Source organism: Lissotriton helveticus, chromosome 12 (genome assembly GCF_964261635.1).
Source record: "Lissotriton helveticus chromosome 12, aLisHel1.1, whole genome shotgun sequence".
NCBI classification, from domain to species: domain Eukaryota; kingdom Metazoa; phylum Chordata; class Amphibia; order Caudata; family Salamandridae; genus Lissotriton; species Lissotriton helveticus.
This window is the reverse complement of record NC_136073.1, coordinates 780,097,609-780,123,604: the sequence shown is the minus strand read 5'-3', so window position 1 is coordinate 780,123,604 and position 25,996 is coordinate 780,097,609. Positions and strand designations below refer to the sequence as shown.

General features: G+C 44.2%; 1 protein-coding gene across 1 annotated transcript; it reads right to left on the bottom strand.

Annotated features, from left to right (window-relative positions):
* Positions 1–991: 991 nt before the first annotated feature.
* On the bottom strand, positions 992–25,693 carry LOC144798805 (protein S100-P-like). The gene is made up of 3 exons (XM_078669849.1): positions 25,561–25,693; positions 21,858–22,004; positions 992–1,193 (listed from the first exon to the last, which is right to left on the bottom strand). The coding sequence occupies exons 2-3, from the start codon at positions 21,987–21,989 to the stop codon at positions 1,056–1,058; spliced, it is 270 nt and encodes an 89-aa protein (XP_078525975.1). The 5' UTR covers positions 21,990–22,004; positions 25,561–25,693; the 3' UTR covers positions 992–1,055.
* Between the last annotated feature and the right edge of the window lie 303 nt (positions 25,694–25,996).

Here is a 25,996-nt window from a genome sequence, read left to right as displayed (position 1 = left end):
GTCTATGCCAGAAGCTCTAGAGGGCCCAAATGTAGCTGAAAGGAACCACATGTCTAAGTTCCTTAAACATACGGCACTATGTGGCGTAACTGGTTTACAGAGCCATATACGATTAAGACTTAGAAGTAGGACTAATAACGCCTCAAAACTTGCTACTAATAACCCTAATGTGCACGAGAAATGGACCACATCCAGAAACAGGGATGGTTCATTCAACTGAGAATCTGGAGACCAGTTTGAAATGGTTTTAGGGATTTACTAGTGCAGTAGAATCAATTACCAGTTCACTGTGGATTCTTCAGAATCAGATGCACCAGCAGAATTACTTGAAGTATTGCAGGGTGCATACAGCATCTGAAGCCCCACTGAGGTTTAGATTCACATCCCTTGCCCCTTCAGAGTGTGAGGGTGGAAGGATGTAGCATGTCCTGCATAGGTAGGTGCTGGGTAAGGTACATGTGATTCAAAGAGCTCCTTCAAACAGGCATTAAGGACAGTATCCTGAATTAGAGCTGCGTATCATTAAGAGCCAGTAAAGGATCCACAAGTTCCGGTAGGGATACCTGGTTTGAATGCTTCTGCGAAGCATGTTCCAGAGTGCCAGTGTATATCTTTAACGTAATTGCATTACAGGATATTACAATAAGCCTAAGACCCCATAGCAGTCTGGAACTTGTGTGTGTGTGTGTGGGGGGGGGGGGGGGGGGGGGGAAGGAGAGAGTAGAGTAATGGGACCAGGTAGAGTGCTTCACACATGGATATTTAAGTGAATACTTTATTTCCAAGTCTAAATGTATGCAGTTCTCACTTGGCAGTCCTTTGCAAACATTAATTTGAAAATGGGAGAGTACATTCAAGGACCCCAAATATGTAGCCTTGTATTTCTCCAGTTCCACACTCATGCAGACAAGGAAAGCAGAAAACTCTTCTGATATCGCCCCTTAAAGATCAACCATGCGACTCACTTGCCAAGACTGACATCTTACTGAAAAGAGGAATAAACCAACCAAATACCATACTTATTTTTTTAATAAACTGACAAAAATGAGTTTAGATCAGGATTCACATTCCTCCATTAGCATACTCAGAGTTGCTAAAAATACAGCAAACTCTCTGAAGGAAACCTTCTGGTCGCCATCCAAGTCCATCATCTTCATCGCCTCTTTTGCCATTTCCTCGTCTTTCCCAGAGGCCTGTAGAACGAAGAGGGAACAAACAAGAGAAGGTTTTATAAAATGAAGTAATTTATGTTCAGAACATTCTACTTTCTCTTGGGAAGGAAATTTGGAGAAGCTTCCCTCCCAACACTCCCCCCCCCACTTCTATACATAGATGAGTCATACTCAGTACAATTGTTAAACTGTTCATAAGACAATTCTCCAGAAACCAGTGTTCATTACTTTTGACCAGATGGGCTAGCCAAAAAGACATCCAGTAGTACTGGTTGCTCAAACCCTATATCATGGCAGACTTTGGTAAATGAGGCACACATCCTGCGAGTGGAAGTTCTATGGATTTTAACAAATCCCTTCTCAGGGAAGTCCAGTTTCTGGTTGCCTACAATGCAGTGAAGCCTAAAGCTCTACCCTTGGGGTTGCTGAATCTGTCACCTGATGCCTTAAGGAAGAACAGTCTCAGAAAAAAGACCGGGGCAGAGGGGCTGGATTTACAGGGTCATTCTCTAGAGAGAACGAGCTGCAGAATTAACATGCAGATCAGAAAATTCTGTAGTACAGAAATGGTCTAGTATTTGCTTGTTCTGCAACACGTCATATAGCATCCATGGTGTCCAATGGCCTTCATCCAGCAAGGGCCCTCAGCATGGGATGAGTTTTACATTCCATGCAACTACACCTACCTTGAACCGCCAGAGCTAAGAGTCCATCCTTCTACCCTCAATTTGTGAGCATGAGGTTTGAACCGAAAGTTAAATTCGGGTTAAAATGTCATTCCTCCCTTTATAAGGGAGACTAAATTTGGACCTAGGGAAATGTGTTGTGGATGTTGCACGTAATCCAAGAGCTAAAAAGAACTGGGTGGGGTCAGACTTTGAAACCAACCCTAGGGAAATTTGCTCATGCTTATCAAGCCTTCTAATATTCCATCAGAGCAACCAGACAACCACTGCCCTCCTCCAGACATGAACTAGAAGAAAAAGAAAAAAACGCAGATGTTTGGAGGGCAGGGTAATAAAAGGAGACTGTTCTATTTTAGGTACTTTAGATGGAAAAGTCTACTAGCAACCACTACAAAGGGCTCAGCCATCAGTCATTTGACGACTGTAGAGGAAAGTTGGTCAAGTACTAAACCAGTTCCTATACCTCAGTCATGGTAGTTTTTGTGCATTGGCCATCTTTACCCATCAGCAGTTAGAAGGTGGGTTCTTTCAAATACCTCAAATTAACCCATATTTTCCTCTTAATTTGGGATACAAAAGTGCTTTCATCCACGTGGGCTGAAGGCCCAATCCTGCCCATTGTTTCCAGCAAGGCTACTGGAAAGGTGTCATTTGAGTGACAGCTTCCAGTATCTGTAGAATTTTAAATATAATAAACTTAAGCAAGACCCTTCCTGACTTTCTCCCAGAAGAAAGTCTTCCTGGTCACAAGCTCTCCTTGGCAAGTACATTGTTAATCCTAAAACATGGTTAAAGTACACACAACTCTAGCAAACTTGTAAACTATACCAGAGTGTTACTTGTCTGAAACAAGTATGGTACACTGGATGGTGTCCAAATACCATGGCAGAATAAGTGCTGCCTTCAAGGCTCAAGTGCTAGAACTCTGGGATTGTATTCTAATCATCTCACCCCAAGCTTCAGGCTTTCTATTAAGGGAGAGAGCACGAGTGCTTTCCAAACACTCCTGAGGTCATCTTGAAGATTGCCATTTAAGCAGCTGTGCAGTCCCTTCTGTAAGAGCTAAACAATAAATATCACATCTAGAGGATAAACTCATTCTGCACAGCTAGGATGCAAACATTTACTGTAGTGAAGCAACAAGAGATACTATGCATTAAAAATAAAAAAGCCTGGAATATTGCCAAATGTTGAAAGTTAGTGGTGGGAGAGGACTTCAGTGCTAGTGTCTCTATAAGGATTATCCTGTACTTTGCTCTAAATCCATCAGTCCTTAAAGCTTTAAGTTTACATAGACAACCCATCTCGATAGATTAGAAATTACTGAGACGATAACGAACTGGCATGACATTGTCAAGCCAGCACTCACACACATGAATAGGAACTCCTAACCTAAAGCACCTGCTAATGTGCTAATTGCAAGCAGCAGTGGGAAGGTCCAGGTATACATCGGGCCAATAGGCCTACTATATGAGAGAATACACAACGACTAACTGGCAATATAGGCCCATATTGCACATCAAGCAGTTCTGGTGACATTTACAAAACACAAGGCTGAAGGTAGAGTTTTATCAATGTAACCTGAACCCTCCTCCCCAGCCCCCCTTTCCCCAATGGCTGTTGTGAGAAGAAACCTGGTATATGCTGTCAACTAATTAAAGTGGGCAACCTGTACCGGTACAAATAAACCTTACGGTGATTTAAGAGGTCAAAAGATAACCTTAGAAGGTGTGGCTTCGGTGCCGCGCAAGATGGCCGGCTAGGTACAGAGCTCCGCCGCATCGACAGACCTCGCAGCATATCTCCCGATGTGAACGGGACCATCCTTAAGCCCCGCTGCTGAATTTGGCTGGCGGAACTTCAGTGGAGTGAGCGGAGCGGCTTTGCGGCTCTTGGAGCGCCGTTTCTCGCCCGTCTCCGCGATGCTTCTACAGCCCCTCACGGACCCGCCATTTTGAGGCTCCTTCAACTCCTGGACCTTCTACCGTCGCACTTCGCCACCACACACCGTGTCACTGGACACCAACGACCCTGGCAGCACTGACTTTGGTGGTGAGCAAATTTATTATGTGGAGATTCCCTGCCACGTTTCTCTTCTTTTTTCTGCATTGAGGAGGAATTGCGCAAATGCCTTTACATAGCGCTTCACCTCTGAGACCTGCTTTTTATTTCTGAACAGCTCTAAGTCTCTGCGCCTCTCCTAACGCTCCTCCTCAGGGCGTTTTGCTAATTTTTTGGGACATCTCCCCTACGCCTCAGCTACTTCATGACGCACTTCTATTTGCTCCCATTTTAGCCACCCTCTCTTTTTCAGTCGCCAGTATATTCTTACTCTAAATTCCTGACGCTCTCTTCTACAAATTACAAGCGTTTCTTCAGGAGCTAGCTTCATTTTTTCTTCTGCTTCTGAACGTCTTGTACTTTATGGTGCTTCACTTACCTTACATTCCAATGACTTTCTGAACATTTTAAACGCACCTTTATATACCTCTCAGGGAATTGTGGTTATTAGCACAAGACATTTCTATGCTGAGACTGTGTAAGCCTCAATTTCTCTTTACACCCTCGGTGAATACTCCGGTGTGCTCTTCATCTGGTACACATAAATCGAATTGCTCTACAAAAATGTCTTCTCAAAAAACATCTTTGGCTCATACATCTGCTAATAAGCCCTCTTCACCTGCTACACCGGGCAAACGCGTTAAACAAAACTCTCCTACACCAGAAGATAACCCTTCAACTTCTCCTACTGATCTAATTTGAGGAACTGCGAGCACTGCGTCCCTTTATTGAAAAAACAAGTACGGATATGCAGCTTTTGAAGGACAAGTGGGAGACCATGGATGCCCGGCTTTCTACTGTTGAACACATCCCTGAGTTTCAATCCAACACGCAACGTATTGTTGCATTAGAAAAGACTGTCCTCTCTACAAAAGCATACAGAAGATTTGGAAAATCGCAATAGGAGAAACCACCTCCGTATTTACAATTTGCCGGAAAATCTTGAGGGTGACAATCCAGTGTCTCTTTACCACTTTTCTGCCGAAACTTTTGGACTTGCCCCCCTCTACATCCATTAGTATACAGAGGGCTCATAGATTAGGCACAAGAACGGATTCTTCTTCTAAGCCTCGTGGAGTCATCATCCTATTTTTGAAGTACACAGACCTCCTTTTGATTCTTTCAGCAGCGAGGAACAAAAAACAAGTGACTTGGCAAGGTCAACGAGTTTATTTATCTCAAGATGTCTCTAATGTTACTGCCTCCAGACGTAAAGAATTTCTAGCTCTGCGTCCCTCTCTACGATCTCTAGGAGCAAGATATGGCCTGTTTCACCCTTGTACTCTCAGAGTCACTTACCGGAACAAGACTTGGTCATTTCAAGATCCTGGTGAACTACGAAATTTTCTTTTACTGCAGAATGAAGAGGGGATGGACACCGCATCCTCTTCTACTCCGAATAGTGGCTGAAATCTGGCTTTTGTTGTCTCCATGTCCTGTTATTTCTAGTAGCGTCTCTCTAATTTCATGTACTTCTTTATACTCTTTATCTTCATCTTAATTTTCTCATCTTGCTTGTCTTCTTTTTTCATATCCCTTCTTTTTTGCGTATCTTATATATACTTACTTTCTCTTTCTAAATCTCTGGATCTATATTTTATGTAGCATGTTCCATGTGTTAACAATTTCTCCTTTTCTTTTCCCCAGACGGATGTGTATCGGACGTTCCCTTCACCATCTGGTTTCATCCTTTGTTTCCTTTTGTGGGGTCTCAATGTGGTTCTGCTCCTGATCCTGCTGCGTCCGTCTTGTTATGCATCACCATTTCCCCACCTCCCCCCTGTGTGTACTTCCCCTTCCAGGTATGTTCATTACAGTCATCCCTTTGGATTTGTACTGTCTCCTATGCCTCTTCTTTTCTTCCTTCTCCTTCTTTTGCTGATCTTTTCCCTTTCCCTACCCCTCTCCTTTTTCCCCTTTTCTTTTTCATCCTTCACCTATCCTTCCTTCTATCTCTTGGATGATCTTTATGGTTATTACCTTTTTGAGCTTTGAATTATTAAATGTACAGTATGTTTTTATATTTTTCAATTTTGATCGGTTTACTACTTTCACCTTCAAAGTTGTTTCATGGAATGTGAAAGGATTTAATCACCCTATCAAACGGCAAAGAGTACTCTCACACCTATCCTCTTACAATCCAGATATTGTTTTTATTCAAGAAACTCACCTCTCAGATATTGAATCCTTAAAACTAAAGCGATTGTGGGTTGGAACTGTTTTATTCTCTCCTGCTTCTCAAAAAAAGAACGGGGTTGCTATTTTGATTCATAAACGCCTTCAGTGTAAAGTATTACTAGAAGAAAAAGATGAGGGACGTTGGATTTTGGCTAAACTACTCATTAATGCTATCCCAATTACTGTGTTCAATGTTTATGGTCCTACATGCTTTGACTCCTCTTTCTGGCCCTCCATTACAGCAAAATGTATTCAATATAAGGATGACTCTTTCCTGTTAGGTGGAGACTGCAATCAGATCATTGACCCCTTTTTAGATCGTAGATCTTCTGTTCGTTTTTCTCCTCACAAACCACATAAGCAATTCCTTGACACCATCACTCAGATGCATCTTGTGGACTCATGGAGACTCACTCATCCGGATGTTTTGGACTTTTCCTTCTTCTCTCCTCCTCATGCTTCTTTCTCTCGTTTGGACTACATTTTTCTATCTTCATCTCTATCTCAACACCTTCTATCCTCTTCTATTGAGCTTATTGTTATCTCTGACCATGCTCCTATTACTGTATTTGACCTTCTTCCTCCTACTCCTAAATCTTCTCGTTGGCGCTTTAACCCTTCTCTTCTTACTGATCCTCTTTTTTCCTCCTCTTTTCGCTCTTTCGCTTCTGAATTTTTCCAACTTAACTCTACACCTGATACCCCTCCTCATATTCTTTGGGATCCCTTCAAAGCCACGGCCCGGGGTTTTATTATTGATTTGGTCTCTAAAAAGAAGAAAAAGTTCCTTCAAAAGCGTAAACTTACCCTTGCACACATTAAATCGCTGGAGCATCAATTCTATACTTCCTCTCCTAAGCATATGTCTCCTGAACTTCTTAAGGCTAAGATTGCTTTTAACAAACTTACTACGGACTCAGCCTCTCCTCCGGAGCAGTGCACGATACTATGGAGGTCGCAATAAGTCAGGTAAATTATTGGCTAACTATCTAAAATCGCATAAAGAACGAACTAATATTGACTCTATTCCCCCTCTAATACTCTTCTTCATACAGATGCAGAAATTTTAGAACAATTTCACTCTTTTTATGAATCTTTATATACTCCTGAGAACCCCCCCACCCCAGAGCTTATTCAATCTTATTTTGATAACCTACCTAAACCAGATACCTCCCACCTTAATTTTTCAGCCGTTGATACTGATCTCACTATTTCTGAGTTGTCCACTGCTTTATCCTCCCTCACTAAAGGCAAGACTCCAGGACCTGACTGCTTTCCAGTTGAATTTTACTTACATTTTTCAGATCTCCTCTTACCTAAACTTCTATATCTTTCAGTCTTTTTGTTCTACTGGACTGGCCCAAGGCTCATTTCAGGACGCTACCATATGCCTTATCCCTGAAGAAGGTAGAGACCCTAAGTTTTGTAAAAATTATCGACCTATCTTTAATGTGGACTATAAGATTTTTGCAAAATTATTAGCTCTTCGCCTCGACCCGCTCCTACCACATCTCATCGGGAAAGAGCAATGTGGTTTTGTTAAAGGCCGCCTTACTTCGGATAACTCCAGACTCTTACTTAATGTTTTAAGTAAAGCCCCCTCACTATCAATTCCCATTGCAGCCATTTCAGTCGACGCTGAGAAAGCCTTTGATCGGGTTGACTGGTCCTTTCTCATAGCTTCCTTAAAATGGCATGGCTTCAGTCCTAAATTTATCTCTTATATTTCTTTGATATATTCTATGCCCAAGGCCTCCGTTCTCGTCAATGGTCACCTCACTTCCCCATTCACGCTTCAACGTGGAGTTCGTCAGGGCTGTCCTTTGTCACCTCTTTTATTTATTTTGGCGCTTGAGCCCTTCCTCACCTCCATACGTAACAATCCCTCCATTTCTGGATTCCCATATGGTGACCAACATCTTAAGTTATCTGCATATGCTGACGATATCCTTTTATTTCAGACCCGGTCACCTCCGTTCCCTCTTTATTAAGTGAATTTGAAAAATTCTCTTTGGTTTCGGGCTATAAAATAAATTCTGATAAAACAGAAATTCTTCCTTTAACCAAATTTTGCCTTCCCCCATTTCTTCACATCCACCGGCTTTGCTTGGAACTCTAAGAAAATTAAATATCTTGGGTGTTCTTTTCTAATTCTATTTCCTCTTCTATTCAACTTAACATGAACTCGGTCATCTCTAGAATAGACTCACTACTCTCTTCTTGGAACCCTCTATTTCTTTCTTGGTGGGGTCGTCTTGATTCCATCAGGATGATGATTGCCCCGATTTTTTTTTATTTTTTTTATAAGTCTTTATTTCGAATAAAATTCATAAAAGATCACAGAATAAAAAACATACAGACTATCAACATTTTTACATATTACATGGAACTCCAAATATAGAGAGAGATTGCCCATGGGCAACATATAATATTTAAAAACCGGTTAAAAACACAAGTTAATCAAAGCAGGGTTACACATTCTTTGCACGTAACAGCCACATCCACCCCAGAAATTTGGCAACACAAATCACGGATTTTTCGGTACGCATGTCGCGTAATTTCGAGTAAGCATGGGCGGATTTTGCGGATCCACGATTCGCGGATTTAGCGGACAGGGCGGTGCGATTCCCCACACAATTTAAAGTTTTACAGATTGGTTGCAGCCATTTTAGTCGGGGCAATCGATATGCTGGGCATGCAAAAAATATATGACCAATACTCTCAACCTGATCAGGGCAATAAGGACACTTGGTGGTTAAGGTCTTTGTCCATTTTGCAATAAAGGAGTTGATCGGCAACGTACCCACCCGAAACTGATGATACAGCTTGCGGTCCAGGGCTTTGCATATCAAATCCCAATAAGGCTCAAGGGATCTTATGTGTTAGAAACAATCCCGTTAGGCTATTTTCTGATGAGAGTGAAACCAGTACAGATTTCTTTGCAGCCCAAAATAGCTCTTTAAATTCCACTTTGGAGGGGAACCTGGAACGTTCCGGATGTAGCCATAATTCAGAGAGGCCCATAGAGTGCAGAATTCGTTTGACCTCCCGCAACCAAGGGATTTTCTGGGCACCCCACAATGATCTAATTTCGCACAATTCATGGGCAAACAGACTAAGCTCTTGAGTCGTCCAGAGTCGTCGCCAAAAAGCGACAAGCCGATACTGTGCCATCTCATCCAGGGGTCTACAGCCAGGGGTCTACAGCCTAAGTCCAAAAGCAGTGGTTTAATGGGTGTAGATTGCGGAAGCCCAACTAGATTCCGAAGGAACCTATTCTGTGCTATGGTTAATGCTGTCAAGTTTTTATAGCCCCAGATGTCCGCACCGTACAATGTGGCTGCGTTGACCTTGGCCTCATAGATTTTTAACGCAGGTGTAATGCGTTTTGTCAAGGTTTTTTTATGTTCCCTTAGCAAGCAGCCAGTAAGGCGAACAAATTTTAAAATTAAAACCTCCAACTGTGGATTCCAATTTAGTTGATGGTCAAGAGTCACGCCTAAATAGGTCATGACTTTGACCTGTTCAATTGGGACACCTAATAAAAATGAACTTGTAATTTGTTTGTTTTTATTAAAAACCATAAATTTAGTTTTATCGGCGTTGATCTGAAGGTCATTTTCGGTGCAAAATTCTGCAAATCTATTTAAAGCTGCCTGAAGGCCACTCCGAGTCCTAGAGAGGAGCAGGGTATCATCAGCAAATATTAGCATGGGGTACTTAGCCCCCCCCAGGGTGGGAGCATCAGTTTGTGTTTCATTAAAGAAAGCAACCACCCGATTAATGAACAGGAGAAACAGCGTGGGTGCCAACACACAACCCTGCCGAACCCCACGTTCGACAGGGAAGTTAGCTGTTACCTGACCCTGCTTCCCCCATCTTACACGGGCAAAATTTTCCTCGTGTAGGCGCCTAACCAGCTCTAAAAGTTCAAGTGGAAGGCCCATAAGTCTAAGGGCTTCCCAAAGCTTGGCCCTTGGGACCAGGTCGAAAGCCGACCTGAGATCAACGAAGGCGGCGTACATGACACCTCCGCCCAAGAGGACCACCTTCCAATACAACATGGTTAGGCGAAACACCCGATCTAGGGTGCTGGTACCTGATCTAAACCCTGCTTGCATGGGGGAAAGTATATTATTCTGCTCGATCCACCCCTGAATTCTAGCTAGTGCCATTCTTGATACCACTTTCTGAATGGTATCAATCAAGCTAATGGGGCGATAGTTTTTCGGTGAGTATCGATCCCCTTTCTTGTGGACAGGGAGTATTTCGGCCCCTTTCCAAGATTGTGGCACCCTAGCTCCCGCTGCAATAGAATTTGCTAAAATTGTTATATAAGGGACCCATAGTTCTAAATTCGATTTAAAAAGATCTGCTGGAACGGCATCTATGCCTGGGGCCTTCCCGGACTGGACTAAACGTAAGGCATGTTCGGTGTCCGAGGTACAAAAGTTAAGGCCATCCCCATAAATTACTGGTGTAGTCCCCACAGTAGTCTCATCAGCTAAATGAACAGTGTTAGGGTCTTTAAATTGAGAAGAAAAAAATTCCACCCAGTCCACAGAAGAAACATAGTTTTCCGGTGTAAGTGAATCCGAACCCCGGCCCCACCTAACTAACTCCCAAAACTTAATGTGATTAGACGATTCGCAGGCTTTAAGGAGTTCAAGCCAATATGAGTCGTCCCATTCCCTTTTGGCTTCCCAAATAATATGTTTGTAAGCCTGTCTCGCTGTCCTAATTACAGGAGTGTTTCTAGATTTAACGGCAGCAATTAGGATACTATGGGCTTCTCTACAATTTTTGTTGTACCAACCTTTGGGTTGCTTCACTTTCTGTTTTCTATGTGGCCTAGTAAGCAGTTCTCTAATGGCCACAAAACATGCCTCATGAAGAATAGAGGAGTTTGCCCTAACATCAGGTGAAAATGCAAACATTTTGTCTCTAGTTTCGAGGACAAGTTTTTCTATTTGACTGACAAGCTCCTGGTCAGCTATGACCCTCGGCCATTGAACCAGTCTTCTGTTGTCACTCAAGACTAGGTCCGATGTAATACAGGCTGTTTCTACCTGGGGGGGCTCTAAACCCGGGACCTTAAATACAAATATGAGCGGATCATGGTCGCTCTCTGGTCTTATTTCGATTGACATGTCCACTACAGTGTCCCATGAATCAATATTGACCAAAATATAGTCAATACGACTCACGCTAAGCCCATTATTAAGGGTTGAATTGCCCACCTTATCAGATAAGCAACGCCCGTTCTCCGCCCGGAACCCCCATTCCAGACAGAGTCCAAGCCAATGAAGGGCAGCCTCCGTACCCCTAACTCCCTTAGTTATTGCCAGCGGGGGAATGTTCCAAACAATATCATCCTCCAACCCTATATCCTCAACAAGATTCATGATGGGTTCAAATGTGCAGTTCAAGTCGCCAGCCACTAATACAAGCTGGTCACTTTTCTGCTCATTTAGGAGGGCTTCCAGGTAATTGAGGATGGGTTGTTTTTTACCACCTTGACAACCCCTGGCATAGATATTAATTAAAAGAATATCCTTGCAATTCTCCTTACTTAATAATAAACAAAGGAGATCGGAGTTATTCACCAGGATTTCCCTCACACTAAAACCCAGTGAGTTTTTTATCCATATAGTTAACCCACCCGATGGCCTACCCCTTGGGCCCTGCAATGCAGGTATATAAAAATTTAGAAAACCTACTCTAAACAAGGGATCAACTGACCAGGTTTCCTGGAGGACGATGATATCGTGAGTGGTGATAAAATCGGCCCAATCATCGTTATCCAGGCGACCCCTTAGACCTGCTATGTTCTAGGAGGCCATTTTAATTACGTTAACATTATTACTAAAGCTAGGGGTCTCAGTATGTCCCAGACCTCCTGACTCAATCGGAATTAAATCACCAACAATTTCCAGTGATGGTAATAAGCACGATTGCAACATGGAACAAGCTATACTAGGTGGTACCCGGGGGGGCGACGTGAGACCTACTGGATGTTTTAGAACAACCCCCTCCCCATGTCAGTCGACCTCATCCAAGCAGCCAAACATGTTGAAAACAGGCACACCTTGCCAACCAGTACTCTGGGTGGGCCCACCATATCCAAAACCTCTATGCCTGGGCTTTTGGATTGTCGTCCAGGACCCTCCCATGTCAAACTGCCGTTGAGGGGGATAGAAAAAGGTGAGGGGTCTAGCAACGACTGATTGATCACCTTCGCAAGTTGCCCATGAACAAATGTACTGTGCAGTGTTGGGATCAGCAAATGACACCACTATGCAGTCACCAGTAATAGTTTTGTGGGTGCGTCCAACCCATGGTACTCTTCGCACCATTAAGACCTGGCTTCTTCGGTGACTAGGTATCTGTCTATTCTTGTTTAGCCAGTGAATGACCTTGTTTTTAAGAGACCAGAGGTCCTCCTTTGTTTGTTGGTCAAGAATAGGTACAGCAGTTAGTATGATAACATATGAACTGGCCTCTGGAGGCAGATCGATGTAACCACCACGAAAATTAGGTCGACTGGATTCTAAGGGAGGCCGGTTCTTATTAGTCAAATGATTAGAATGTTGTGCAACAGGTTGTAGCCTGGATTTAGGACATGTTGTGTTCGGTTGTGAGCTAGTGTAAGCCCTCATCTTTGATGGAATTATAGTTTTGGTAGGGCAAGCTTGTTGCCTGGGTTTGGGTGGTATTGGATCCTGGGGCAGGGAACAAAGACTAAGATTGGAAGAGATGATAGCACTATCTCCAACTATTGTACGAGGTTTTGGTACAGGTTGAAATTTTGGGGTGGGGGAGGCCGGGGATTCTGCCACCAACGGCTGGGAAATCAAACTCTCATCCTGTGTGACCCTAGCTTACATTTGCTTAAGACTCAGGCTGGCCAATGTAACTATAGTCTTATCCATTTCTAGCAAATGGTTTTCCATACGGGAAAGTCTCAGTTCTAGGGGATCGAGTAACTTTTTAAGTGTGTCCCAGACTGTTTGTAAAAATTCCTCGTCCCTCCTTCTGTCCCCCCCAACCTCACTCAATCTACCCTTATTTGATCCAGCTTTATGCTGGTCCTGGGAATTTACCACTAGGGATTCAAACTCATCACTTGGGGCAAGACTAGTGTCACTACTTGGTAGTGTTAAGACAATTTTATCCTTTACTTCCCCGAACCCAGATGTACCCAATGGTCGTCGATTATTAAAAAACTGGGAACGGGCAATCCTTGCCTTTTTACGTGCAAAAATAGACCTTGCCAGAATTTTTTTTCGCTGTAATGCAGCCTTTCTAGCGTTAGCAGCGGTCTTGGGCATGACAGTTTTTCCTGGAGATCTTTTCCCTGCCACAAAAATAGGCGGTACAGGCACTTCTAAAGGGGTTGGAGTAAAATCCTTAGCTTGCTTAAGAGGGGATATAGGTGGCGGGTGATGCATATCAGCCATTATAATCAAGGGGCGAGGACCAGATGTGCGCTCGGGGGGTTATTGCTAAGGCCAGCTTTCCTAGGGATGATTTCTTAGAAGAAGCAATGTCTATGGACAATTTACACGCAGCATCTAACTCAAGGGAAACCCTGTGCTGCATTTTATTTATTTCAGCATCAATAGCCAAATTGGTCTTTGTAAGGAAATCATCCAAAGTCCCACTAGGTTTTTTGAGACCCATAGCAGTTTTACTCCGACTACCCCGTGAACACATTGTTGGCACAACAGAAAACAGGGGCACAAAATGTAATTAACACAATTAACAGCAAGGTTGATGTGATAAACCCAAGGGGGATGGCCCAGCCCAGACCTATATGACCTCGAACGGCCTCAAACGGCCCGCTCTTAACCCGGTCTTGTCCCGCGCTGCGGGAGTAGTAGCCCTAGATATAGGAAGGTTTAGAGGGCGGTGGGCGGGCCGGCAGGGAGAGCGGACCGGAAGTTGACCACGGTCTGTCAGGGACTCCTGGGAATTGGAGTCCCTGTCACGCTCGCAGCCCTGCAGCCCTCCGCCGACGCCGAAAAGGTTTCTCCCAGGTCTCCCGGACTGTTCCTCCTCGCGTTGGTCTGGCGAAGCGGCACCCGCGGAGCGGGTGCTGCGAGGTGTCAGTGAAGTTTGTAGGGTCCACGCAAGGTAGGCGCGACCCAATGCGCTTTAACAGAGTTAAAAGGTGCCCCGATTTTGATCTACTTATTATCCATGCTTCCCCTCCGTATCCCAAATTTCTATTTCCGCCGCATTGACTGTTTTGTCCAAATTTCTCTGGAAACAGAAAAAGGCTCGTATATCTCACACCTTCGTAAATCTAAACTTAATGGTGGAACCAACTTTCCAGACTTTCGCCTCTACCACAAGTCCTTCTCCCTCCGACAGGCTTCCCGCTGGTTATCACAGGAAATCTCCCCTTTCTCTCCCCTCTGGCTTTCTGTTGAACAGCAATTATTGCTTCCTTACTCTTTACAAGAGGTAATCCGTTTCACTTCTAAAGCCTCGTGTCTTAACCCTCTTTTATTCAAACATACTTCTTCTCTTTTGCGGCCTTTAGTTTCCTCTACCTCGGTTTCTCAGGAATCCTTCTTATTATTATTACCTATCTGGTACAATTCACTTATATTAATACATAACAGACCTATTGCATGGCCCTCATGGAGAGCGAAAGGTATCATCTGGGTACGTCATCTTTTTGATGGTTCATCCCTCTGCTCGTTTCCTAAATTCCAATCTCTATTCCATTGTCCTCCATCTTTTGCAAAGAAATTCTTTATTCTTATGGAAACCATTCTAGATTGTTATTATTCTCTTCCTTCTGAAGGTTTACCAGCCTCGTCTCCCTCTCTACTTACCGTCCTCTCTACTGTTCCTAAGGCTTCCCTTATTTATCGATATTTCTCAGCCCCCGATCCGGATCGTCTCAAATCGAAATTGGAATTATCTTGGGAGAAGGACTTGGGTTCCTCATGGTCAACTTCTCTTTGGAACAAAATATGGGCCAGATCTTTGAAGATTTCCCGCACTGCCTCTCTTACTCAGTCCCTATTTTTCTTTTATCACAGACTACCTTTCTCCCCTTTCTATTTCTCGCTTTCAATCCAATTCTGTACCTAATTGTTGGACCTGTAATGCTCCTAATGCATATCTCCTACACCTTTTCTTCCTCTGTCCCTCAGTTCGCATTTTTTGGACTCAGATATGCTCTCGTCTCTCCCGTATTTTCAACCTTTCTATTCATTTTTCCACCTCTTTGGTTTTTCTAGGTAGCCTTTCAGACAATCTGCCACTCCCTCCACATTCTCACGGTCTCTTTGATCTTATGCTGGCCCTTGCACTGTAGCACATTGTTTCTAACTGGAAATCCTTGAACACTTTGTCTCTCAATTGTTGGTGGAATCTAGTATGTCACTCACATAGACTGGATGTTGCTTTTGCCTCCTCCTGCAAACCCTCCCGAAATGTTGAACTCTACTGGTTACCTCTCACTTTATATTTAGATCAATCTGCCAAAAGGACATACTCTCCATTCTCCTCGGATAATTTCAAACCCCCTTGAACACATGTACTCTTGCCTGTAGTTTATGATAGTTTTCTATTTCACTAATGTGATTTTTTAGCTTTATTCATGTTTCCTTTTTGCTAAAAGTTCTTATTTCAAGTAATTGCTGAAACATTGTGTATTTTTACTGTACTTTGACTGACATTCATTGTGTTTTTCTATTGTTACTCATTCTTTATGATTTTAACATGCTTTTATTTCCCTCCTTCCCCTCCCCCCCTCCTCCCCGTAAAATAATTCAAAATGCTTAGCTTTTCATTGTGATATTAGCTACTTATGTTTAGTTTATCCCAACCTTTAGCCTCTTATATTTTGCTGATATCACCTTACTGTAATACCTGATTTTATTCTAATAAAGCTTTCAAACTGAAAGAAAAAAAAAATAGATAACCTTAGAAAGCGATTCAAGTGGTAGCTGTGGAGATCAGCCTTCATCTTGAAGGAATGTTAAGAATCTTTTTTTACCAGAATGCCAACTTATAGTATTGGTTAAATGAAAGGAGAACCACACAGTTATAAAAATATGTATTTATTAATATAACTCTAGTACGATAAAGTATCTTCGAAACAAAGATACTCACAAAGCACACTATACTGTAGCACAGAAACAATAGTAAATAGCACAATACACAGTGGGCTCCAAGGGGAGACCAAACCATATACTAAAATAGTGGAATAAGAACCACAACTTGAGCCAAGACAGTGTCTAGAGGATGTAGAATCACTGGGACCCCAATGAACTATCCAAGGTGAGCAAGTAGAGACACCCTGAGGACAGGGTGCAGTGTGGGAACACAACTGGTTCGTTCAATTATATGGGAGAGTTGCAGTTGGAGTTTTAGAATTTAAGGACCCTTCCCAGTGGACTTCAAAGAAACCCCAGGAAGTTAGGATGTTGAAGAGCCACCCCACCTGTGGATACAGAGGTACCCAAGTTACCCATCCCAGAGAAGCCGGGTGCATAGGTATGCAGTGGCGTCGGAAACCACTGGTGAATCCAATAGAGGACTTCGAAGGAGAGCCGCTGCTGGAGTCAGTAGGAGCTCCGGATCAGCTGACCAATTAATCATGATGTGCCAGCGGTTGCAGGGGAAGCAACTCCTTCATTCCATTATCTTTAGTTATCCGGATTGCTCCATAGGTCCTGCACGGAGCCTGTATTGTGCACAGATAAATAGATTTGGGGGAACCCAATAAACCCTTGTAGGCTTGGGCAATGGCTAATTGAGGTATACGGTGACTACAAGGGATTTTGTTCATGGACCGAGTACATATAATTTAAAATATGTCAATCAAGGGTTCATTGAACAATCAAACCCACTTGTATCGATAGGATAACTGAAACATTAAGTTGTTCAAAACGACACTCCATGACAATCAAGAAGAAAAGAGGAATAAGCACACAGCAAACTAATTCTATCTGAAAAATCTTGAGATGGCGAAGTATTCGTGTGAGGAGGTCCGTTTCTGTGCGATATATACCACGATTCTGGCTTTTCAATTAAGAACTCCAGCAGAATTATAAAAACCATTGTAATATCAACCGATCACAAAAGCAAATGCAGGGGGCTTTCTTTGTGAGAAACACTAGTCCTGATGATGGTCTTATAGATGCGAACAAACAAGACCGAAACGTCGACCTAAACAACATCTCCACAGCATTTTCTGCATTGCAAGAAACCTTTATATATTTCTGTATTCGGTTTTCTTCACCCATTAATGGAGTTGAAGATATGTTGTGAATGGAATAGTCAGTTTACATGTACAGCTATTCATGACTTTTACCTGAAGATAGCTTCTTTTTATAACCCCATGATTTAGATCCCTTGATTTGTTCAAATACAAGTTTTCAGATACAATTAGTTTACTGTGTGCTTATTCCTCTTTTCTTGATTGTCATTGAGTCGTTTTGAACAACTTAATGTTTCAGTTATCCTATGGATAAAAGTGGGTCTGATTGTTCAATGAACTCCTGATGACATATTTTAAATTATATGTACTCAGTCCACGAACAAAATCCCTTGTAGTCACCGTATACCTCAATTGTATGGTGCACAGGCACAGACAATGCTTCAGACTGAGGGGGAGATGAAGTCGGGCCCAAACGAAGTCAGAGTGTCCAGACAGTCGAAATGCAGTGGTTTCTGGTTCAGGATGTTTTCCACATGGAGTCTAAGGTCCTACGGCCAGGTAAGCCCTTTTGTACCCACGGGAGAGGGTCTGGACAGTGGGAAGGTTACTCCCATGTCATTTGTCCAGTTTCATGCCAGAGCAGGAGCCTATGGCTCCCAGAACTGCTTTGAACTGGACTATGCACAGGGACACCAAATGTGCCCCCTCATGCCCTCGTACCTGGCAAGCATACCCACCCAGGCCTTGTACACTAAATTCTTTCTGTGAGATGGTCAAACCTCCCTGTGACAGGATGCCTATTGTTCTGCTGCAGAGCCAAGCTCGAGCAGGGGAAGGCAGAAATGACTCTGATCGGCTGCAACCATTTTGGGCTGGCCAGGACTAGATAGCTGGTACCAGGAACACCTGGGACCTCACAAAGCTCTTTGAGGGGTGGAATCATACCTCCCACACCGATTACCAGTGTGGGGGTAGGATTCCACAATGTTTGACACCAAACATAATAGGTTTACATGCAGCAATTTTAGAGTTGGTCATCACTCGGTTGAATAATGCCGTAAATGGCTGAGGCACCAACAACTGGGGAGAATAGACTCATTAGACTGCAGAAGTGTCCTGCTCATGCAGTGGCACCAACTCACTTAGAACCAAGAACCCTGCCAACAGGAATGTTAAGGCCTGATAAGGGGTGACTTATAAGTTAAGTGCAGTGACCCTTAGATATAGTAAACCTACATCTTAAGTGGTGCATGCACCAACTTACACAGGCTGCAATGGCAGGCCAGTAGGTTCCATTTTGCATGGCCTCTTGGGTGGCATAATACATGCTTCAGCCCATGGGAGGCCTCTGGGGTACTCATGCCCTAAGTACATGTGTACCATATACCAGGGACAAGGGTACTCCATTATCTAATGTGGAGTGTACCAAAGTGTCAAACACTACAGGTTAGGTAGAAAGCAGATCGACTGGGGTCATTAGCAGGATCCCTGTCAGACTAGTCAAAAACAGTATCACATTTAGCAAAAAGTGGGGGTTACCCATAAGAAGCAGATCCTACTTACAGCTATATTGGGACATATTACTATTGGCATCCTTTGGCGTGATTTCCCCCCCCCCCCCGAGTTCTTGCTTGGACCTATCAATTTTGACTGTTTTTGCTGGCTTAGTGTCTCTGCGCACGCTCACTGCGGATCAGTGTTAAAGTGCTCCTTTTGCAAATTGTGCTATGGATAGGTGTTTCCATGATAGGCATATTTAATTTACTTGTCCTAGTAAATTGCACTGAGTGTGCCACAACCTGTAAATCAAATACTACTAGTGGGCTGCAGCACTGATTGTGCCACCCACAATTGTAGCCCTGAAAAGGTAACTCCGACCTGCCACTGCAGAACCTGTGCGCAGTTTGTAACTGCCATGTCTACTTGCCAAGTGCACCCACTAGCCAGGCCCTACCCTTCCCTGACATGCAAGTCGCCCCGAAGGTAGGTCCAAGGTACACCTGTGGGCAGGGTATGTGAAAGTTAGGACATGCCCTAATGTGTGGCATGTCCGGATAGTGAAATACTGCCAATTACGTTCACTTTTGAAAGGCTCTGGCCCATAGGAAAGCATTGGAGTTAATTTAGAACATCTTACAAGTATAACGTCCCATTGGGACCAGATAGAAAATTATACTTTAGTATGCCTGAACTCAGAATCTAAAGATGCATCTTTTAGTAAAGGAGATTTTTACGTTCAGTGTTTAAAAATACCATTTTTAGAAAGTAGGTATTTTCTTGGTTAGCCATCCTGTGTGCTTCTGCTAGGATGTGTATGGACTGGCTTTGGAATGACAAAGGGTTGGGGAGGAGCATTTTCTCAGATGGCCACTGGGGGTTTCATGAGTGTCCTGCCTTTCCAGAATGAGTCAGGGCTGGGCTGAATAGACCTGGGCTGCATTCAGAGTAGGAGTTTTCACTAGCACCTGAATGGGCCTTGCCTGCCTCAGACTGTAGTCTGCATCTCCTGCCAGGAGGCTGCACAAGAGGACAAAACTGGTTCTGGCTGGGTACAGACTGAGAGGCCAAAGGATTGTGGGCTATAAAAAGTGAGTCCCAAACCCCCAAGTTGGAGAATTGTTTTGGACGAAAAAGACAGCAAAGAGCAGGAGAAGCTCTGAGGAGGATCTATCACTTTGCGGAGTGTTTTGCTGTGTTGGCCTGCAGTGGCTGCTTCTGTCTTGGGCAGTGAAAGGACTGGAATGAACTTTCAGCAACTTCTTTCTTTGAGTATCTTCAAGGGCTTGAGGTAGAGCTTGTCCCCTGTTCAAGAAGGCTCAGGAACAGACAAAGACGTCAAGTTCTTCTGCCATCAACACTGGGGACTGTTTTTTGCTGCAACAGAAGAAAAAGCAACCGACTGCATCTACGACACCGCTGCCGACTCAGTGTCCTGACTGCATCAAAGAGGGCACCCCGACCCTGTTCTCATGACAACGCCATCTGATGCTGCCACCGAGCCGCTGCTCATACTGTGGGCACTGCACTTTGCACTGCCTCGCTTCACAATTCTGCCTTGGTATCCTAGACGCCGCTCCATGCAGAAATAAATGCTGCTGCTTGCACTGTGGTTCGAGGGCACTGCTCCCAAGTTACACATAACACTCCTCATTCCACACCGCAGCCTATACCTACTGTCACCATAGACTCCGGTTTGTCAGCAGACAACAGCGCTTCAGTAACGACACCTGCACCGTGACCTGCCAGCACCGCTGCACTTCGCACCAACACCATCTGATGCCACCACCAGTTGTGCTTTCACAATAATCTGAGGGCATCACATGCCGCACTTTGCACCGCAGTCCCCGATGCCTGCCAACGCCAGCGCTCCAGACTTCAACCGTGAGTATTTCGATCTGCAACACATGTGACTTCAAGGGCACGACAACTCCTGAAACCGATGCCTGCAGATGCCGTGCTTTCAGAGCTCAACGAGAGGCCGCTGACTCCCTGCATTTCTAAAGGTACTGTTTAGTGGGCCTTTCCGACACCATAGTTGGCCTGCGATGCCACAGTCAGCCAGAACAGTAGGATTGGTTTGTTCACGATGCTGTGATAGACCGGATATAAAAAATTTAATAAACATAGGATATCCCAACAGGTATAATTTAGAGACAGTTAGTTCAGATATGTATAAAACATTATCATAATGAGAGAAGGAGACTCTTTTGGTTTTTCACATATGTGCTGGTAGCATCATATTTATTAATTGGGTACAAGGAGAGGGAACAAGGGGGGGAAAACAGGATAATTCTGCAGTTATAACAGCACTGCAAGGAGCAGAGTAAGACCCTTGTTGGTGACCCAAATTGTACTTTGTGCTTAGAGCTCTTGCCAAGCTACCAAGGGGGTGAGCAGGGGTTATTTTATGTGCAACTCCCTTAGCCTGACTAGGAAGAAGGGTCCCTATTTGGACAAAGGTACCCACCTCTGCCAACTAGAGACCTTACTGACAGAAAATGTTAAAGCCTCCGTTTTTTTTTTCTTTTTTCAGGTTTGACCGACACCACAGGCAAGTCAGTGTTTTGGGCAACGTGGGTTTTGTTTGGGGATAATGTTATAAATATTTCCAACTAATTACAAATCAAATTTTAAAATGCAGAGCATTGTAAGGAAATTCAACAAGCAATTTAAAAGTGTTTTAGTACATTCGCCTAAGCTTAAGACATGATAAAAGAAAATAAAGTGCAATGCGGGACCGTACATTTTTGCCGACAGGGACTTTTTGGAGTTAAGATTGTTTCACACAAGGGAGGTTTCATTGGTAAGTGTTTGCACCGGGGATGGGCCTGCATGGGGAGGCCTGTCCGGTATGGTAATGAATGTTCTAAAAACGGCAGTAATTTTATGAAAGCATGACAATACCTGCATTTAACATTTGTTTTGTGAAGTTCAATATCCTGCAAATGAATTCAGCACTGAATAGTAAGTCATTCTCAGCAAGACCTTTTCTGTAAATTACACTCTTTGAAACCACGGGCAAACATTCAATAGGTGTATATTCAGAGATAAATATAGGTGTTAGGTTGTACTCACAGATAGACCTGGGAACTCTTCCTTCAGAAGCTTGGACAGCTCCTCCTGGTTCAGCTCTCCATCCTTACCATCAGCTCCAGAGTATTTCTTGAATGTCTGGATCATAGCCCCACACAGCTCTTCCAGATGCATCTTGACTGTTTCGATCTGTAAAGCAAGTACACAAACCCTCAGTCTTGTTCCAAAATATTACCAGCTTTAAAATGAGAGCCGCTCACTCTAGCTTCTTGGCTGTGCTTAAGAGTCTGTGTGTGCACTTATGTTGCATTTAAATTCATGTTTCATGGAAGACATTTCATTTTTTGTGTTCACCAGAAGAATGTCTGTGGGTTCAACTGGGTATCCTGGTGCACTGCAAGGTCATCATTTATTGTGCTTTAAAAGTAAATGCAAGAGAAGAGATTATGAAAAGTGTCATAAATGCACCATTTTCCCACACATTTCCCCCCCCCCCCCCATCTCACCTGGTAGTGGTGAGGCTTACACGCTATGCATGGTTTAGGCCAGCGTGTAACGAAACTTAAGGGGGCCCCCTGCAAAGAAGGCAGATGGGCCCGTCACCTGTCCCTCTTTTGCTGATGGGACCCCCATGAAGCTTGCCCCCCCCACACCCCCACCATGGGGGCTTAAGTTACGCCACTGATTTGGCCTGGTCCGACAAAATGGGCCAGGTCTGCTTTAGGTTTCCAGTCCGACCCTACCCACCAGCACCTTTTTCGGGGGACTAGGACTTATGTTTATTAAGTGACTATGACCCAGAGCAAGAGACAAAAAAGCATTGGCAAAGCAAATGGGTCTCGCCTCTGGCCTTTGTCAATGGTTTTAAGCACGCTACAGATTTATTTGAAGAAATGTGTAAATCTGAGAGGACTCAAGCCACATTTTGAGAAGACAGGAGATCTGCAGTATCATGGAACACAAAAGGATGGCTAACATCTCATTTATACAACAGCAGAGTTCATTCTTCGTGACAGAAATGAGCTCTCACATCTACACACGGGACAGATTGTTTAACTTCAGATGGGAGGAGACATCAGCCTTGAGTATGAATAGAAATAGCAGGTTCCAAAGGATCATAAAGAGGGGGGGGGGTTAGCAGCACCATGGAGGAAATGATGGTTCAAAAGTACAGCATATTTGAAAAAGGAGTACAAGAGTGTTCACAGAAGGGACTTGCTTTTGTCTCCCTGCCACAGAGATGGACGTTGTGAAATCTGAAAACATGTTTGATTTTATTTAATGCATTTCTATATAGCGCAGACTTTATCCGAAGGTGCCAGAGCGCTGCACAATAGAACCAGTTACTTTACATGAGCGAAACGTTACAAAAATAAACTGGAGACTAGAAGAGGTAGGGTAAAACCATAGAAGGCAAGAACACAATATCAAACACATCAAGCAAGGGTGAGGAATGTACAAGGAAATATTACAAATTTACAATGATGAACAAACTTCCTAGAGGGGTCTGAGAATGAAGGTATTAGCTCTGAAAGGGTCTTTGGAAGAGATTTGAGGTCAGCTTTGAAGATCCGGATAGAGGTGGTGGCACGGAGCAATGGAGGAAGCGAGTTCCAGATTCTCACTGCATTACCCGAGAACGAATGAGACATCGATCTTTCCCTCTTGAAGGAGGGGTGGGCTCAAGCAGAAATGTTTCCGCATTTTGAGAAGGTCTCGAGCCTCCAGACATTTTCAGTTTATTCGCCAGGTAACGAGGGGAGGAAGGGTGCAAGGCTCTGTGGGTGATGCAAGCAGTTTTGTAAATAGATCTTGCCTCGATGAGAAGCCAACGTAGAGAAGACAGGATACGATAACCAATGAAAGGCGAATACCTCAAACCAGCACAGAGTATGTAGGGTGGAAGGAGAAGATGTTAACAGAAGTGATGAGTGGGAGGGGGAAGAAGGAACACAATAAAATGGGGAGGACCTGAATCAAAGCTTGAGCAGTAGAGCGAGACTAAGCACACGCTTCTCAATAGAAGAAAACAGGAAGTGGTGCTTGCCTGGGCTGTCCAATTAGGAGGCAGCAAACAAGAAGTGACACTGAAGCCAACACATGACCAGTATTGGGCGGGCTCCAAGCTCTTATTATAATATAAGCTATAGTGTCTTTCAAGTGAGATGCATGCGAGACCCTAAAAAGGAGAAAAGGAAGGTAAATACAGGGGGTAAAAACTGTGGAAGTGAGAAAGAAGGGTTTAAAAAGAAGATCAATCAAGAGAGCTAAAGAGGCAAGCAGGGCATGATTGTGGATACAAGAGGCACGAGGGGGAAGCAACACAAGACAGCCTTGGTATTTAGCAACCCTTCCATTAGACAGGGAGGTTCTGAGAGAAGCTTTTTGCCTCAGGCCTTATTCTTCTCAGAGTTGAGCAGCGTCACCCTCAAGCTCTCCGAGATGCAGATACCACAAGAGAACATGTGGTTTGAAGACGTTCTGCTGTTCCGTTCCAAATACCACCGGAGCGAGTTACACCAAGTGACCTTCCAAGCGGTCCATGCGACAGTCCAAGTTTATTTAATTTTCATTCTGAGACTAGTCCTCTTGTTGATTCGGTCATTAAACCAACTTACAGTACGAAAATGCAAAGAACTCCTGAACTGGAGCAGCTAGTCATGCATGCACCTGTGGAATATAGCAATTATATGCTACTATTTCTATCAAGTCCTGGACCGATGAGGCCTTAAATTGCACCCATCCAAAGTTGCCAAGTGGTCAATTTTAATTATATTGTAAGCTACACTCAGTCATGGTCATTTCATAGCGGCCAGGCTTTCTGAGGCATAATCAGCTGTCCCCACTCCAGTGGTTTGCATTCTGGGACTTGTTAAGTGCGTCACAGCCCCATAAAATATGTACCCCAAAGTATCAAAATGTGTGGACGGGACAGCATGCGATACAGCTTGGACGTAGGAAATTCAAAAGCTCTCCAGACTCCATTCGGTCCATAATTAGTTATACTCAGGCATATTAAGTAAAAACTACAAGACCCAGAATGCTCTACACAACGGGCTGATGCACTGGACACGAGGTGGAACTTGCCAAGGATGGCCACACCCTCACTAGTGTCAATCAAGTGATGGGTCTTTAATTCTAGAAAAGACTTCATTGCTGGTCATTTAATTGGACTACAAACTTGGACCTGCCCATCTTGAGACCGCTCTAGGCCCATCAAGGAAAGCTGCCAGTATCCAGTGTACGACAGGGTCTCCCGCTCCAGGGTCTCCCACTCCAGGGTGGAGGGCGACAGCCACGTGTATCCCACATAATACAACCAGGGCCCAACCCCAAAAGGGCAGAGAGACGAGGCCTGGACCGGAGCAGCTGATCACCCCGGGCCTCGGAATCTAAGCGGCTGACAATGTATCAGGGGTGCCGTCTGAAACGGGAACACTCGTTGAGCCTCGGAGCAGCGCCTTGTAGTCCGCAGAACCGACCACAAACCACGCATACCGCGGAGAATCACGCCTGTGTCACCCCGATCAGACCACACGCACCTCAGGGGTGTCACCCAGAACTGACCACAAACCACGCATACCGCGGAGAATCACGCCTGTGTCACCCCAATCAGACCACACACACCTCAGGGGTGTCACCCAGAACAAGTCCACACCGCAGCTAACCCACCCCCAAACAGACCAAAGTGAATCCCGCTGTCATCACCCAGACCAAGCCACAGCCCCGTCTCCGAGCCCCTTACCGCGAGCCACAGGCGGTGAACACAGGCTCCTGGACGAGAGAAGCGAGCAGACGCCCCTCTCACCGGCCTCTTTAAAGGCCCCGGTCCCGCCCCTTTACTCCAGGTGAGGCCGCCATCAGGCTGCTTCACACAGGGTGGGACTCACTCAAAGGGCGGTTATGGGCCGCCCTATAGAATGATCTATTGGCTCTAATTTTAAAACTCGCATTGTCTGCAGCCACATCAAACCCATGCAGTCTGCCCTACATTGCCAAACGCTTACATAGAGTGTCTTTTTTATACTCTGAAAACTGCCCAAGTTTGCAAATAATATGGGAAACTTTTTTAGCTACTTAATTCGCAAATGGGGCATTTTTATTTTAGCGCCCAGGCCAATTTTATATCTCAGTCAGATCCAGTTTCACTTCAACTGGTTTGAAGCGACCCATTAAAAAAA